At 37.6% G+C, this 16567-nt stretch overlaps 1 protein-coding gene across 1 annotated transcript; it reads right to left on the reverse strand.

The window, feature by feature from the left end:
* Positions 1-849: 849 nt before the first annotated feature.
* LOC121426280 (esterase OVCA2-like) lies at positions 850-16470 on the reverse strand. The gene is made up of 8 exons (XM_041622518.1): positions 16305-16470; positions 12991-13013; positions 12296-12366; positions 8017-8208; positions 6834-6899; positions 6140-6280; positions 3022-3081; positions 850-2622 (listed from the first exon to the last, which is right to left on the reverse strand). The coding sequence occupies exons 1-8, from the start codon at positions 16335-16337 to the stop codon at positions 2522-2524; spliced, it is 687 nt and encodes a 228-aa protein (XP_041478452.1). The 5' UTR covers positions 16338-16470; the 3' UTR covers positions 850-2521.
* Positions 16471-16567: the final 97 nt, after the last annotated feature.

Consider the following 16567-nt stretch of genomic DNA (forward strand, 5'->3'; position numbering starts at 1 on the left):
CAGTCTCACCTGCATCATGCGATTCAATATAGCAGCAGTGCTGACTTTGAAAACTACAATAACTCGTACAAGATGTTCAGTGATACTTTACTCTTATGTCCATGTTTTATGAACTAGACCAATACACTTACAGAGATACGACAAATCAACAAATACCTCCAATGTGGCCAAAGTTCATTGACCTTACAAGACCCTTGATCATGTGACCTGAAACTCGCACAGGATGTTCAGTGATACTTGATTATTATTATGTCCAAGTTTTATAAACTAGACCAATATACTTTCAAAGTTATGATGGTAATTCAACAAATACCCCCACTTTGGCCAAAGTTCATTGACCCTAGATGACCTTTGACCTTGATCATGTGACCTGAAACTTGCACAGGATGTTCAGTGATACTTGATTATTATTATGTCCAAGTTTCATGAATCAGATCCATAAACTTTCAAAGTTATGATGGTAATACAAAAGATACCTCCAATTCAGCCAAAGTTCATTGACCCTAGATGACCTTTGACCTTGGTCATGTGACATGAAACTCAGGCAGGATGTATAGGGATACTTGATTAACCTTATGTCCAAGTTTCATGAACTAGGTCCATATATTTTCTAAGTTATGATGACATTTCAAAAACTTAACTTTAGGTTAAGATTTTGATGTCGATTCCCCCAACATGGTCTAAGTTCATTGACCCTAAGTGGCCTTTGACCTTGGTCATGTGACATGAAACTTAGGCAGGATGTTCAGTAATACTTGATTAACCTTATGGCCAAGTTTTATGAACTAGGTCCATATACTTTCTAAGTTATGCTGTCATTTCAAAAACTTAATCTTAGGTTAAGATTTGATGTTGACGCCGCCGCAGTCTGAAAAGCGGCGCCTATAGTCTAACTCTGCTATGCAGGTGAGACAAAAAAATTGTCTCAAAGGCGAACCAGAGAGTATACTTTCTGTTTTTTGGGTCTAACTTCCCAGAATAAGGATAGGCTGAGCAAGGCAATAAAAACTTCCAGTAAAGTGATAGGTTTGCCAATAACCCAGTAAGAAGACATAGCTTACATACATGTAGCAGTCTTTGACAAGCTACATAATATCATTAGAGACGATACGCATCTCTTACTAATTTATAGTTTTAATAGGTCTAGGCGCAAACGGTTACCAAGAATAAGGACTAGCAGGTTCAGATGTTCTTTCCTCACAAATGCAATGGTTCTTTACAATGCAGAGTTTGAACGATGACCCCCCCCCTAAATCTATGTCATGTGCAATACTGTTTGTTAGTGGGCAATACGCTTCAAATTGGGACGAAATACCGACAAGTACCTACTCCAACATGTATTTCAAATTAATTGATTTTTTTTTATAAACTTAATTGTCATGCTATATTACTTTTATAAGTTGCAGGGGCGTCTGTGCTGAGGCTATGCTGCTTGGTCCTATGGGAGGACCGCCGGGCGTGGTTATCAGCACTGGATGGGTGCTGTTCGACATCAGTGTTGTTGATGAATTTGAGTGGTGTGTAATGTGGATTGGTATAATGTGTTGTGAGTTGTGTTGCAGTGTGATGTGTTTTTGTAATGTGTGGTATGGGGTGTGTTTTTGGTGTGGAATTTTTCTAATGTGTTTATTATTATGGTATGGTATGGGTGGGTTTTTGGAGTGTGATGTGTTGTGACGTGGTGTTTGTGATTGCTAGATGTCGAACCGGGGCCCATGGATGTGTTGGACCTGCACCGTGCTTGGGGTGTTCCCCCCATGGCACCAGCTGGAGTTTCAGAGCAGCTGCCCTTGCAGCGCACTATAGATTGTTTTGGGTTAGTATTATGTCAGTGTAATTTTTCCATTGCATTTTATCTAATGCCATTATTTTTTTTTACATATTTATTATATGTTATCCATTGTACCTTTGTTTACCAACAGCCGGAATATGATTTTCATGCCAATGTAATTTCTTTTTATTTTGGGCACGACAATGAATTTTGAATATCTGAATATCTTGTGTCAAGGATTGACTGCTGTAATGCACTCTTATTTGGCTTACATGACAAAGATCTCAAAAAATTAGAAAGTGTAGAATAGAGGAAGAGCCATGGTGTTGTGGTTCTGACTCTCACCTTGTAAACAGAGGGTCATGTGTTTGAATCCCACCGTGGTCTAGCCTCCTTTGGCAAGGCATTAATCCACACTTTGCCACTCTCGACTTAGGTGCTAAATGGGTACCCGGTAGTTTTATTGCCTTATGTACATTCATGTTTTGTTTACAGCACATAGAGGACTACACTAGTTATTATGCGCTTAATAAATATCCTCCATAAGTATTATGATTATCAAGACGCTGCCGTCTGAAAAGCAGCGCCTATAGTCTCGCACTGCTATGCAGGCGAGACAATATGAAATGCAAAAATGGAAAGTTGATGTCACACTTTCTTACTCTAAAATCAATCATTATTTTACATGTGTCACTGGGCCCGGAAAATAACTAAAAACAACTTGTTCATGGAAGATCACATTTGTTGAGGTCATGATGCTGGATCCGGCTGTTCTTTCTTTTTCCTGTCTTGCTCTTGGAGGAAAGGGATGTACACTTTCTTTTCTGACGATGTTGCTGGTACATAGTGACCTATAAAAGAAAAGATGAATAATAATTACATACTTACAAGATGAATGGAAATCATGGGAATTGCATCAAAACATATATTTCTTTGATGATTCACAATTATCAACTGCCAAACAATATTGCACAAAGAGTTTGAATAAATGAATGATTTATATGTATATAATCTACATGAAGATATTTCACTTTTCATATCTGCTTTTTACTAGAATATTTAATGTCCCTAGAGTGAGGGAAATTGCATAAGGGACATTGTGAGAAGGACAAAAGAAAAACTATAAAGGAAGATATAGGAAAAGAGAAAGAGAATAAATAGCATACAGAGAGTTTTAACCCTGATTTGGAATGATAGCCGGTTAATATCCAGAGAGGGAGGGAAAAAAAAGTTTGAATACAATTACTTACCTCCTGTGTGTTGCAGTATTACCGGGTCTGTGAAGTACTGTAGCATAGCCTCACTTGATTCTGAGGAGAGAAAAAAAATATATATCTTTCCTTTTTTTCTGATGGTAATATACTGGGGGGGGGGGGGCACTGAACCATATTGCTGTACAAACATATACAGTCCTATGACATTATCTTCTTACAATATTACTCCCATTTAAAATGCATACATTGAGCCAAACATAGATAAGGCCCAGTCCCACTACAAAGAGGATGTAAAACGGAAAAGAATGTTGCCATCCATTGTGTACTCTTCCAGAGATGCCAACCTCTTGACACAAAAAATCAGACTGAATATCCTCAAAAATCATATTTTTTAGTGAAAAATCAGATTTTCACAAAAACTCAATATGACCAGTGCAAGCCTTGAATTAAGCAGCTGCAGGCCGGGGGCAATTTAAAAAAAAAATTGCCCCCGGCTCGCGAGCGTTTTACAGGAACCGGGGGGGGGGGGGGGGGGGGGGCAATTTTCTGGAACAAGGGGCAATTAAAAAAAAAGAATATAACTGTGAACCACCCTCCAAATTTGTTTATAGTAAGCGCAGCTCCTGCAATTTTCAATTAGTACAGAAATAGCATGCTAAGTAATAGGCTTATTCAAACAACTAAGAAATCAGATTTAAATGTTTAAGTGTGTTTTTACACCCTCACTCCACATCCCCTTTACATGCAGGGCTTATATTTACTTTTCCTCTTTAATGAACCACAAACAATGAACCCCCCCAAAAAAAATAAAAAAAATAAACATATAAAAAAGAGAGAATTCAGATCAAATAATAAATTTACAAAAAAAAAATTTAAGGGTTTTTTTCATGGTTAGAATCACGGGTGTGGGTGAGTGTTTGTGTATGATTGTGACTGTGAGGTGCACTTGGATTGCATATAAATTATGTTAAAGAAATGAAGAAATTAAATCAATATCTAACTCAGTCTATTCAAATTCCAGCACATAGCCACAGCCCACAGGCTACATGTAAATTTTTAAATGTACATGTATTGTAGGTTCATGTACCTTAAGTTTTTCACAAGTTATTTGAAAACGCAGATCTTCACAGAAAATGCCTTTCATTCTGGGAGAGTCTAAATTCTGTAACAAGTGGAATGCCTCTGGCCGTCTCACCTGCATCACGCGGTTCAATATAGCAGCAGTGCTGACTTTGAATACTACTCTAACTCGCACAAGATGTTTAGTGATACATGGTTACTCTTTTGTCCACTTTTTATGAACTAGACCAATAAACTTACAGAGATATGATGGTTATTCAACAAAAAAACCCAACATGGCCAAAGTTCATTGACCTTACATGACCTTTGCCCTTAATCGTGTGACCTGAAACTCGCACAGGATGTTCAGTGATACTTGATTACTCTTATGTACAAGTTTCATGAATCAGATCCATAAACTTTCAAAGTTATGATGGTAATTCAACAGAAACACCCAATTCGGCCAAAGTTCATTGACCTTTGACCTTGGTCATGTGACCTGAAACGCGCACAGGATGTTCAGAGATACTTGATTACTCTAATGTCCAAGTTTAATGAACTAGACCAATAAACTTTCAAAGTTATGATGGTAATTCAACAGATACCCCTGATTCGGCCAAAGTTCATTGACCCTAAATGACCTTTGACCTTAATCATGACACCTGAAACTTGCACAAAATGTTCAGTGATGCTTGATTACTATTATGTCCAAGTTTCATGAATCAGATCCATAAACTTTCAAAGTTATGATGGGAATTCAACAGATATCCCCAATTCGGCCAAAGTTCATTGACCCTAAATGACCTTTGACCTTGGTCATGTGACATGAAACTCTAATAGGATGTTTAGTAATACTTGATTAACCTTATGGTCAAGTTTTATTAACTAGGTCCATATACTTTCTAAGTTATGACGTCATTTCAAAAACTTAACCTCAGGTTAAGATTTGATGTTGACGCCGCCGCCGCCGTCGGAAAAGCGGCGCCTATGGTCTCACTCTGCTTCGCAGGTGAGACAAAATGTATTCATTAATAACTTAAATATTCATCACAATGAAGAAATCATGAAGTTTTTTTTACAGTTTTCAAAAATTAACATGAAATCTAAACTCAATCTGAAACAGAAAATCGCCATCACTTAGGCCATTACTGATAGAATTCTCACCCAGAGCTCTGGCAGAGAATATGAGCTCAAACTGGCTAGCTAACAGCATCCAAGTACCACACTCGCATGCACGGATTCCTCCTATTTTTTTTTATAGATGGAGCCTTGTTTGATGATTTATTGTCTGATATTTACCCCTCACCAAGAAAGAAATTAAAAAGCTATAATTCACAACTATTGACTTTGGATTAATAAGGCTCCGATTTGACAAGCAAAGTCGGCGACTGTGAGGATACAAGACTCGCATATCCTGTGTTGTGAACGGGGATTTATCTCCTGTGCAATTCAAATTACTATATCACAGAATTGTGATATCCTGACTGGAAATGTGTGCATTAGAAATTGCACATGGTGAAGTTGGGAAAAACTGTTACCGCTATTGGAAGCACGCGCGTACATGTATTACAGAAAAAAAAAAGACGGACGTAGCTCACTTTTTATGGTACTGAAAAAAACACGCACTTGGCAATTTGAAACTGTGCTTATCGTAAATTGAAAGTTACTTGATTTTGGCTTTTCAGATATTTAAATTACATGTATGATATGGCTTCACCGCTCACTCACGGGCGGGCGCATACATACACAACACATGGGACAAAAACGGGACTATGACAGAAAGTCGGGAAATCGTATTTTTGATGGCCAAAATCGTACTGTCGTATTTTACTTGTTTTATCGTACTAAATACGATAAAATCGTACATCCTGCTTGGTTGGCATCGTGTGCTCTTCGCATACATGTTTCATATACTCTAGGCCAGGCCTTTAAATCTCCCTTTAATTTTTAATAATCCTAATAATCACATGATTCTGAACCAAAAACCCTATCACAAGCCTAACCCTGCCATTTTATCTTCAGACAGCAGAGGAGCATTTGTCTTTAAAGCAAATGTCACATTTCGAACATGCACAAATGGGTCAAATCGACTAACCTTTAGGTATGACTTGGTCAGTGTCTCCAAACACATGAAGTGTTGGGCAAGTGATTTTCTCTTTGAAGCAATGATCGTGACCAGAACTGAGACTCCTAAAGCCTGCCACTAAAATTGCAAAATTGAATGGGAACCTCGTATCTGTGGAGGAAAGGAAAACAAAAAAAGAGGGGAGGAGGCAATACAAAACAAATGAAAACAAGTTTTAATATATTTGGTACATTTATGAAATAAAATTTGAAAAGTGGAGAAGTTACCTCAAATATCTTACAAAACATAGGAATGGTATAACCATGTTTGTTCATGTAATCATTAGACCAAATAATTATGAAACACAAAATAAAACATACAATACATGAACTTTATACTCTCCTTTTGCCTCGTAAAAAGAATAAAAGTTAAACGAAAATATAACTCATATCCCCCTTCTTGTTAATGTTCAAATTCTGAATTTCTGCAACCTTTTTTTAATTTCAAGTTAGTGAAATTCATAATAGAAAAAAAATTCAGACCTGCTTGAGCAACCATCTTCACAGAAATATCACTACTTTGGTTTCCCCGATGATACATGTATTGTAGGGACCTGTCCATATACCTAACATGTTTATAAAGACTGCTTTTTTGTATCCCTTTAGTGGTTTTTATATCCAGAATTGAATTTATCTACAACATATTTAACCCTAAATCTACTCACCGCCCTGTTGTTTTAGGCCACATATCAAGGCAAGCATGGCCGCCCCTTGGCTGAATGCGAGAACACCTACACAAAGAAAACAAACAAAAAACTTATCATAAACTGTTGTAATTGAGCCTATGTATAAAGACCATTCTAATGAGAGAAGAGAAGACATGTGAGTGGTGTGTGTTCACAGATGTGCATCAGTCAGATATTACTGGGATTGACCTTTAATAGCCCCATTGGAAATAAGTTACCAGGGCTCGGACCTCTGCATAATATAGGGTATTTATATCGCGCACATATCCACCTTGTTTGGTGCTCAAGGCGCTCCTATATTACCAGGCTAAGCTAGGCGTTCATAGCGCACAAAGCTTTTCAAGAAATTACTTCCTACCGGTACCCATTTTATCTCACCTGGGTTGAGTGCAGCACATCATGGATCAGTTTCTTGCTGAAAGAAATTACTCCATGGCTGGGATTCGAACCCACGACCCTCTTGTTTCGAAGTCCGAAGACTAATCCACTGGGCCACAACGCTCCACATAGGTCTACGTGTATTTGTAACCCCCCCACCACAAGTAGCTTGGATTACAGGCACACACCACAATGCCAAGTGGTTTTCTTAGACAGGTTGATAAGAAAAGTCTTCTGCTTTTGTACAACGCTTATATCTGAACCAAATCTCAGCAATTTACAGATATACATTATTACCACGGTCAATGATTTTCTAGCAAGCTTGCAGACAAAGCTTGAACTTTCTCCACTCCCTGTGGAGCATTTCAGCAAGAATTTCCCAACCAAATTTCTAGGCATGCTACATAGGCTATTTCATCTTACTGGCAACCTATAACAACCTGCAGAGTGACAAGCATGGATTGTCACCTTGCTAATGGCCGAAAAGTTGCGGTAGTAATTGAACACACAACCTGAGTACAAGGCAAGAACTGCTACACCACAATATTTAGAAGACTACAATTGAGTTGTACCTTCGTTATATAATGGTGAAGTTAATCAAAGTATGGACAATTCTGAATTCTGAAATATCTTATCTGTTAAAGTCAAGGTAGCAGGTGAATGATCAATAATGAAAAAACAATATCTCGTAATGAAAAAAAAAAAGAATCATCAGGCTTGCGTTTACAGTTTACATTTAAAGCAATATCAAGACAATTCTTCAAGCATCTTACAAACTTCTCACCATCAAAAGGACCCTGTTCTTTCAGAGCTTGTGCAATAGTCTCCAAAGATTCATTGTAGCCTGGATTGACATCTGTTTTCTGCACTGCACGGAAACTGCCCTCATTGTCTGAAAACCACCAGCCTCTCTCTTCATTGGTTGCAGGACCCTCATCACTCGTACTTTTGATTAGATTAGGAGCATCGATGTAAACTGAAAAAAAAACAAAAGAAAAAAATAATTCTAGTGTTAAAGACAGTGAGCAATTGGGTCCAGAGTTCAAAATGAGAATCACCTTCCCAACTACTATTTGAAACCATGAATGAACACTATAAGTGGTGGTTACGTTACCTGACAGCTATTAAAGAGAGAATGAAAGCTTGTTTGCAAACAATTTACCAGCAGCCAAAAGCTCATGGCATTCTAAATACTCTAGTGAATAGCAGTGTACCCTATCATTCTTGAAACCCAATTTTAACCATAATTTAATCTTCATGAAAAAAAAAAATTGTGCAGAATGATGTGTATATCTATTTTATAGTCTAGACAAGTACCATCATGCTATATCTTTCGCATAATATGTGGGTGATTTATTCATGTTTCATTTGTTTTAATGCCCATTTCACATCATTAAATAATCAAACAAATAAAGCAAGCATTCATATGCATTTTTGGGGGGAGAAAAACATGTTCCCTTTATAATGCTTTGCCCCTTCAAAAAACAATTACAGGTGCAGAATGCAAAGACATAACATTATTTCCTTTGATTTGCTTTACCCTTTATATTAACCAGAAAGCAGAGACAGTGATATTCACTTTGCTTCATCTCTTGGAATATCAACTAGAAAGCAGAAACAGCGATGTTCACTTTGCTTTGTCTCTTGGAATATCAACTAGACAGTAAAGACAGCGATGTTCACTTTGCTTTGTCTCTTGGAATATCAACTAGAAAGCAGAGACAGCGATGTTCACTTTGCTTTGTCTCTTGGAATATCAACTAGAAAACAGAGACAGCGATGTTCACTTTGCTTTGTCTCTTGGAATATCAACTAGAAAGCAGAGACAGCGATGATCAATTTGCTTAGTCTCTTGGAATATCAACTAGAAAGCAGAGACAGCAATGTTCACTTTGCTTTGTCTCTTGGAATATCAACTAGAAAGCAGAGACAGCGATGTTCACTTTGCTTAGTCTCTTGGAATATTAACCATAAAGCAGAGACAGCAATGTTCACTTTGCTTTGTCTCTTGGAATATCAACTAGAACGCAGAGACAGTAATGTTCACTTTGCTTAGTCTCTTGGAATATCAACTAGAAAGCAGAGACAGCGATGATCACTTTGCTTAGTCTCTTGGAATATCAACTAGAAAGCAGAGACAGCAATGTTCACTTTGCTTTGTCTCTTGGAATATCAACTAGAAAGCAGAGACAGCGATGTTCACTTTGCTTAGTCTCTTGGAATATCAACTAGAAAGCAGAGACAGCGATGATCACTTTGCTTAGTCTCTTGGAATATCAACTAGAAAGCAGAGACAGCAATGTTCACTTTGCTTTGTCTCTTGGAATATCAACTAGAAAGCAGAGACAGCGATGTTCACTTTGCTTAGTCTCTTGGAATATTAACCATAAAGCAGAGACAGCAATGTTCACTTTGCTTTGTCTCTTGGAATATCAACTAGAACGCAGAGACAGCAATGTTCACTTTGCTTTGTCTCTTGGAATATCAACTAGAACGCAGAGACAGTAATGTTCACTTTGCTTAGTCTCTTGGAATATCAACTAGAAAGCACAGACAGCGATGTTCACTTTGCTTAGTCTCTTGGAATATCAACTAGAAAGCAGAGACAGCGTTGTTCGCTTTGCTTAGTCTCTTGGAATATCAACTAGAAAGCACAGACAGCGATGTTCACTTTGCTTAGTCTCTTGGAATATCAACTAGAAAGCAGAGACAGCGTTGTTCGCTTTGCTTAGTTTCTTGGAATATCAACTAGAAAGCACAGACAGCGATGTTCACTTTGCTTAGTCTCTTGGAATATCAACTAGAAAGCAGAGACAGCGTTGTTCACTTCTCACCATCAAAAACATGTTCCCTTTATATTGATTTGCCTCTTCAAAACAAAATTTCAGACCTTTGCAGAATGCAAAGACATCAAACGAACTAGAAAGCAGAGACAGCGATGTTCACTTTGCTTTATCTCTTGGAATATCCACCAAAAAGCAGAGCCAACGATGTTCACTTTGCTCTGTCTCTTCGAATATCAACCAGAAAGCAGAGACAGTGATTTTCACTTTGCTTTGTCTCTTGGAATATCAACTAGAAAGTACAGACAGCGATGTTCACTTTGCTTTGTCTCCGGTAATATCAACTAGAAAGCAGAGACAGAGATGTTCAGTTTGCTCATCTCTTGGAATATCAACTAGAAAGCAGAGACAGCGATGTTCACTTTGCTTAGTCTCTTGGAATATCAACTAGAAAGCAGAGACAGAGATGTTCACTTTGCTCATCTCTTGGAATATCAACTAGAAAGCAGAGACAGCGATGTTCACTTTGCTTAGTCTCTTGGAATATCAACTAGAAAGCAGAGACAGAGATGTTAACTTTGCTCATCTCTTGGAATATCAACTAGAAAGCAGAGAAAGCGATATTCACTTTGCTTTGTCTCTTGGAATATCAACTAGAAAGCACAGACAGCGATGTTTACTTTGCTTGTCTCTTGGAATATCAACTAGAAAGCAGAGACAGCGATGTTCACTTTGCTTGTCTCTTGGAATATCAACTAGAACGCAGAGACAGCGATGTTCACTTTGCTTTGTCTCTTGGAATATCAACTAGAAAGCAGAGACAGCGATGTTCACTTTGCTTTGTCTCTTGGAATATCAACTAGAAAGCAGAGACAGCGATGTTCACTTTGCTTAGTCTCTTGGAATATCAACTAGAAAGCAGAGACAGCGATGTTCACTTTGCTTAGTCTCTTGGAATATCAACTAGAAAGCAGAGACAGCGATGTTCACTTTGCTTAGTCTCTTGGAATATCAACTAGAAAGCACAGACAGCGATGTTTACTTGTCTCTTGGAATATCAACTAGAAAGCAGAGACAGCGATGATCAATTTGCTTAGTCTCTTGGAATATCAACTAGAACGCAGAGACAGCGATGTTCACTTTGCTTTGTCTCTTGAAATATCAACTAGAAAGCACAGACAGCGATGTTCACTTTGCTTTGTCTCTTGGAATATCAACTAGAAAGCAGAGACAGCGATGTTCACTTTGCTTTGTCTCTTGGAATATCAACTAGAAAGCAGAGACAGCGATGTTCACTTTGCTTTGTCTCTTGGAATATCAACTAGAAAGCAGAGACAGCGATGTTCACTTTGCTTTGTCTCTTGGAATATTAACTAGAAAGCAAAAAGAGCAATGTTCACTTTGCTTAGTCTCTTGGAATATCAACTAGAAAGCAGAGACAGCGATGTTCACTTTGCTTAGTCTCTTGGAATATCAACTAGAAAGCAGAGACAGCGATGTTCACTCTGCTTTGTCTCTTGGAATATCAACTAGAAAGCAGAGACAGCGATGTTCACTTTGCTTTGTCTCTTGGATTATTAACTAGAAAGCAGAAAGAGCAATGTTTCCTATGACTTGGCTCTTTGAATATCAACTAGAAATAGAATGCAGAGATTGCTATTCACTGCTCTTCATCTAGAAACAAAAATCAGAAAGCAGGCAAGGGTTTTAAAGACCTTAGGCTAGACCCAATTAGAAATCAATCAAGACCTTTAAGTTGTACTGGCAAGTGATAAAAGCAGAAAATGCATCGTGGTTTCAATGCTCACTTCATCACATCTTTATTTCTCTTTTAAACAGTATAAGCAAACCTGCATTTTTTATGTGTGTGTTTTTAATGAATAGTATATTAAATGAATCTTGAATGTTGATAAGACAATATCTTCATCACACGTCCTTTTATTTCTGATGAGTGATTCGTTATTTCAACATGCTACCAATATAGAATCAATTAAAATATAATACGAACAATTGGCATCATGTTAAAATAGTGGTTCAATATGATATTCTCATAATATCTTACAAAAAGTTAGCAGTAGAATACCACTTGGCTCTTGTATTCTTTAATGCTCAGAGATTATGGTATTTAAAGTGATTATTCTTAATTTGTTGTTTAATCATTTCTGCTGTTGTTTGACTATTATCACTGAAGACTGTTATACAATTTTTTTTGTTCTGCATATGTATTGTTTCTTATATCCAGTACGAACCTAGTACATGTACCAGTCTTCTTTTACTTACCAAACTCTGCATTTTTCTTAAGAGCCTTTCTCAAAGATCCAGTCTTCTCTCGGAAAGTTTTACCAGTCTGTCTGTTGAATGACAAAAAGTAATCAGAATAGAATCATACTCTTCTATATTGTTCAATTTATGGACTTCATTGAATTTTGAAAACCAGTCTCTAACAGTTACGCAACACATACACAGGAACTGTAAATTGTATGTAAATAACCAAACGTGGAATCTTTTGCCAGTCCTTTACATTTTGCAATGTTTTCCGCCACAATCTAGGTCCTTAATTTTATTTCCACTCATTCAAAATTTCTACACATATTCTCTAGCTACATGTATCATTCTCTTTCCAGAATAACTGGTTGCATGATGGTGCACACCAAATGCTCATTGCAAGCCTGTCAAGAAGTCAAAATAAAAGTAGTGGGAAAAAAGTAAAAAAATATATGTAAATTTTCAAGATATTTTAACCATTTTCCTCCTTTGATCTTGAAATAACTACACTGACTGCTGAATTATGTTTTATACAGGTAATACATGTAATACTTGGTTTAATTTGGGAATCATCCAATCTCAAAATCACACTCAACCATCTCTCCATATATGTACATGCTGGTCTAGTTAAAAATACAAATTCGTAAATCAATTCCTTTCTCAAGCGAACTGAGAAGTGAATAATTCTAGAATTAACAAAAAATTCTTACCTGTAGCCATGGATACACAGGATCTGCATAGAGAAAAAAAGAGAAAATTGATAATTACTCAATCAAATATTTGACTTTGTAAAATGATGTAATTCAGTCAAACTAAAAATATTAATATTTCTTTCCCCAAACCCTTGGCCTGAGTTGTTTTGGGCAAAGTGGCCTCTTCATGCTAAATAACATGTTCCTAGAATCTTGATAGCGGTACTCGATTAATATAACAAATGATACTAAACACATTTTTTTTCTACTTCTCAATAGACCTACAGTTCAGGGTGACTTTTTAAGTTTTTATGTTCTAATACACCAAGAACTAAAGCAAAAAATCATAATAACTCTAGCAAGCAATTGAACTCCAGGTATGGCCATAGTCATACTCCTTTAATATACAAACAATTAATGATTTAGCCTACTTAGTTTTAAGCTTTTTCGGTATTGATATTTTCAATACCGGTATTACTAATAGCTTCAATACCGGTATACCGACTAATACCGAGTAAATTCCCAATTCATTGTGCAAACAGTGTCCAATGTTTGTTTAGCCCTGATATGGCCTCGGATAAAGAGTGGATGATTGTGGTCAGCTGAGGAATGTTCAGCATGGACCATTCTCATTGACAAAAACTTTCTCTTTCTTTACCAAAAGTTATACGATCATGCTCTCTCCCCAACGAGAGCTGTGAATTACCTGTGCATGTCAGTGTGCAAAATTATCTCAGCAAGTACATGGTACGAAATCAATAAGTCAAGTTGCCAAATGCTACACCGCACAAACTCACTGCTACTTACTTTGCTAAACGTGTGTACATGCCCTAACTTCCAAGCACCAAAATTCCCTGCTAAAACTGTCAGGGATATATGCGTGATTTTCCCTTCACCGATCTGGCCCCACTCATTCACATTCAGATTCGCCCCTCTTGTTTACCACTCACATCAACACGTGTTCGTCGAAGGTTCAAAGTTTGTTGACCTCAAATTTTGACGTCTCGTAAATAACTTTTCTTATAAATGTTTATTATGTTGACCCCCCCCCTCTTGTGAATCTCCACGTTGTCTAAAAGTAACCCCCCCTAAACTTCTTACCCCCCCCGGCTGCCTCTTTCTCACTCATTTTTTCATGCTTTTGTTTTTCTTTATCTCCCCAGCCCCTTAATTCTTCACTCTCTCTTTCGATCCCATCGGCCCTTTCTCTCTCTGTCACCACCCCTCTCTTACCACGAACAATCAACATCCTCCTCTTCTCCGAATCTCGATCTTCCCCTCTTTTTTGTCAATATCATCTTTCACACATGCCAAATTTTAGTTGATCAACATCTTATCACGCCACGAGACCATCATACAATCAATCCATTAGTTTATTTTATTTCATTCATGACCGCACATGCACAAAACGGATACAACACCCAGCACAAATCACACAAATATTCTCAGCCACTTTCTTCCATTTACGATCACTTCACAGATCAAAATAAACAAAGAGGGATGGCGTAACATTTTTTTCCTGTTAATGTCATCAACATTTTCTGTCTTTTTTATTTTCATATTTAATTAATTTATTCATTAATGTATTATTTTTTTCTTTATGTATTTATTTATTATTATTTTTTTTTGGGGGGTCATACGATTTTTGTAGCAGGCTTATAGTATAAAAGTAAACTTGTCATAATTGAAAGAAGTCAAGAGTAGTCCAGAAAAAAAACATTGCATAAAGAAAAAAAGTGTTAATCCCTGTGGTTTAATTGTCTGTCAATGCACAGCATCCCCCCCCAAAAAAAAACTCAGTGGACATTCCCATTGATTCAAGTTAAGAGCAGTCCGAGAAAAAAAAAACTTGCATAAAGAAAAAACAAGTGTTAATCCCTGTGGTTTGTCTGTCAACGCCCCAAGCCAAGGTTGATACTTCGTTGAAGCCCGCAATACACCACGTGGTCAAAAGGCAGGCTAGGGAGTGTTTCAAAAAGAGTTTTGTCAGTGATTTTGTTTGTGTAGAGGGATGTTACAAGCTAGGAAACCCTCGCATGTGATTGGCAGAAAGCAAATCTGTTGTTGAAACCACTGAAAAAACTCTTCATGAAATGCTCTCTGTCTCGATCGGCTTCGTTTGTTTACTGTAGCTATGTACACGAGTGCATGGAGCTAGCTGAGCCGACATGCACCCCAGACCAGTATCAGTAGTGGTGGGGCCGAGGCCTTATGCAGCGGCTAACGGAGCTAGTATTCATTTCGAGGTTAGATTATTGGATTCTGATTTCATTAAATACGTTGAGAGAGCCAAAGAACTTCTTGTTTTGGCTTAATTTTACTGTAAAAATACCCATAAACGACAATACAGAAGAAAATACCGGTATGATATTTTCAACTTTTGGTATGACGGTATTTCGGTATTGAAATTTCAACGGCGGTATCCATACCGGTATGACTTTCATACCGAACGGTATTACTAATACCGGTATATTGAAAAAGCTTACTTAGTTTTACTTCTAAAAATATGACATCAATCTGAGGATCTCCAGACAAGTGTTGTGCCAAATTTAGAATTTGAAGAAAAAGTTTTACACCTATAAAAAGGTTGGGGGAAAAAAACTAGACCCTTTATTTAGGGAGGGTAGGTATTGAGCACAATATTCAGACCCCCTCTGAAATACTGACCCATCTAACTTTTTATACTCGGACCTTTCCCATGATCCAGGTAGACTTGACATAACTTCTAACTTTTTAAACCGCAAAGGTTGCACGGGCCTAATCAAAACTGGCAGACAAAAGATATTCATTTGACAAAACCCATTGATCAATTTAAAATTTGATATTGCTGATTGACAAAAATGAATGAATATGACTGAGAATCAACACTGATTCTAGGGAGGGTACCTACTGAACTTACTTTTTCCAAATTGAAAAATATATCACCACTATGGAACTATATTTTTACTGTCGGAAGAATTAGGGTCATTTTACTCTCTCAAGTGATGAATTTGGTCCCGTCAGGTGTGTCCTCATATAAATGCTGATTTATTTTTAAAATGAGGCGGTGAGCTCGAGAGTCGAGACCTTCTCTGAGCTCTGGTCAGATACGGAATGTCAGACATTCATTCTATCCACTAGTAGTAAACATTCAACCCTCGAATTTTCTCTTTATTTCTTATGAATTCTTTTAAATGCCACTTTAACACACGAGTCTATGACTCGGGTATGAGAAATGAATTAGGCCTGTGAAGCCCCGACAATACATCACCACCCGACATCGACGTGTAACAACATCAAATTCAACGAATGGGACACACCCAGACATTTCTCACGCCCCCTCCTAATATTACCTTTAATAAATCTACTGATGCTCTGTCACCCATTTTTCCTCGATGGAAAGCTTCGAAGCACTAAAATCGATACTACCAAAGAAACAAGTTGAAAGCAAATGAATTGGTATTTCTCAAGTCTGAATATCCCGCCGGCCGTCAAACTCAAAAGTCAAAACTTCCCGAGCTATGAAGCTGGCATCAACACTGTGTGAAGCACATGCCCGCGCCGGCCGCCGGGCCGGCCGCGCTGCGACGTTGCGACGGTACGTATACGGGGACGG

This window comes from Lytechinus variegatus, chromosome 13, assembly GCF_018143015.1.
Source record: "Lytechinus variegatus isolate NC3 chromosome 13, Lvar_3.0, whole genome shotgun sequence".
Taxonomy (NCBI): Eukaryota; Metazoa; Echinodermata; class Echinoidea; order Temnopleuroida; family Toxopneustidae; genus Lytechinus; species Lytechinus variegatus.

Bases quoted from the DNA above. Each gene is read 5' to 3' on its own strand.
- LOC121426280 (XM_041622518.1), bottom strand. From the start codon at position 16,337: ATGGGTGACAGAGCATCAGTAGATTTATTAAAG. The intron at 6,281-6,833 runs GTGAGTAGATTT...TTTCCTCCACAG, and splicing joins TGGCCTAAAACAACAGGGCG to ATACGAGGTTCCCATTCAAT. The intron at 2,623-3,021 runs GTAAGTAATTGT...TTTCTTTTATAG, and splicing joins AATACTGCAACACACAGGAG to GTCACTATGTACCAGCAACA.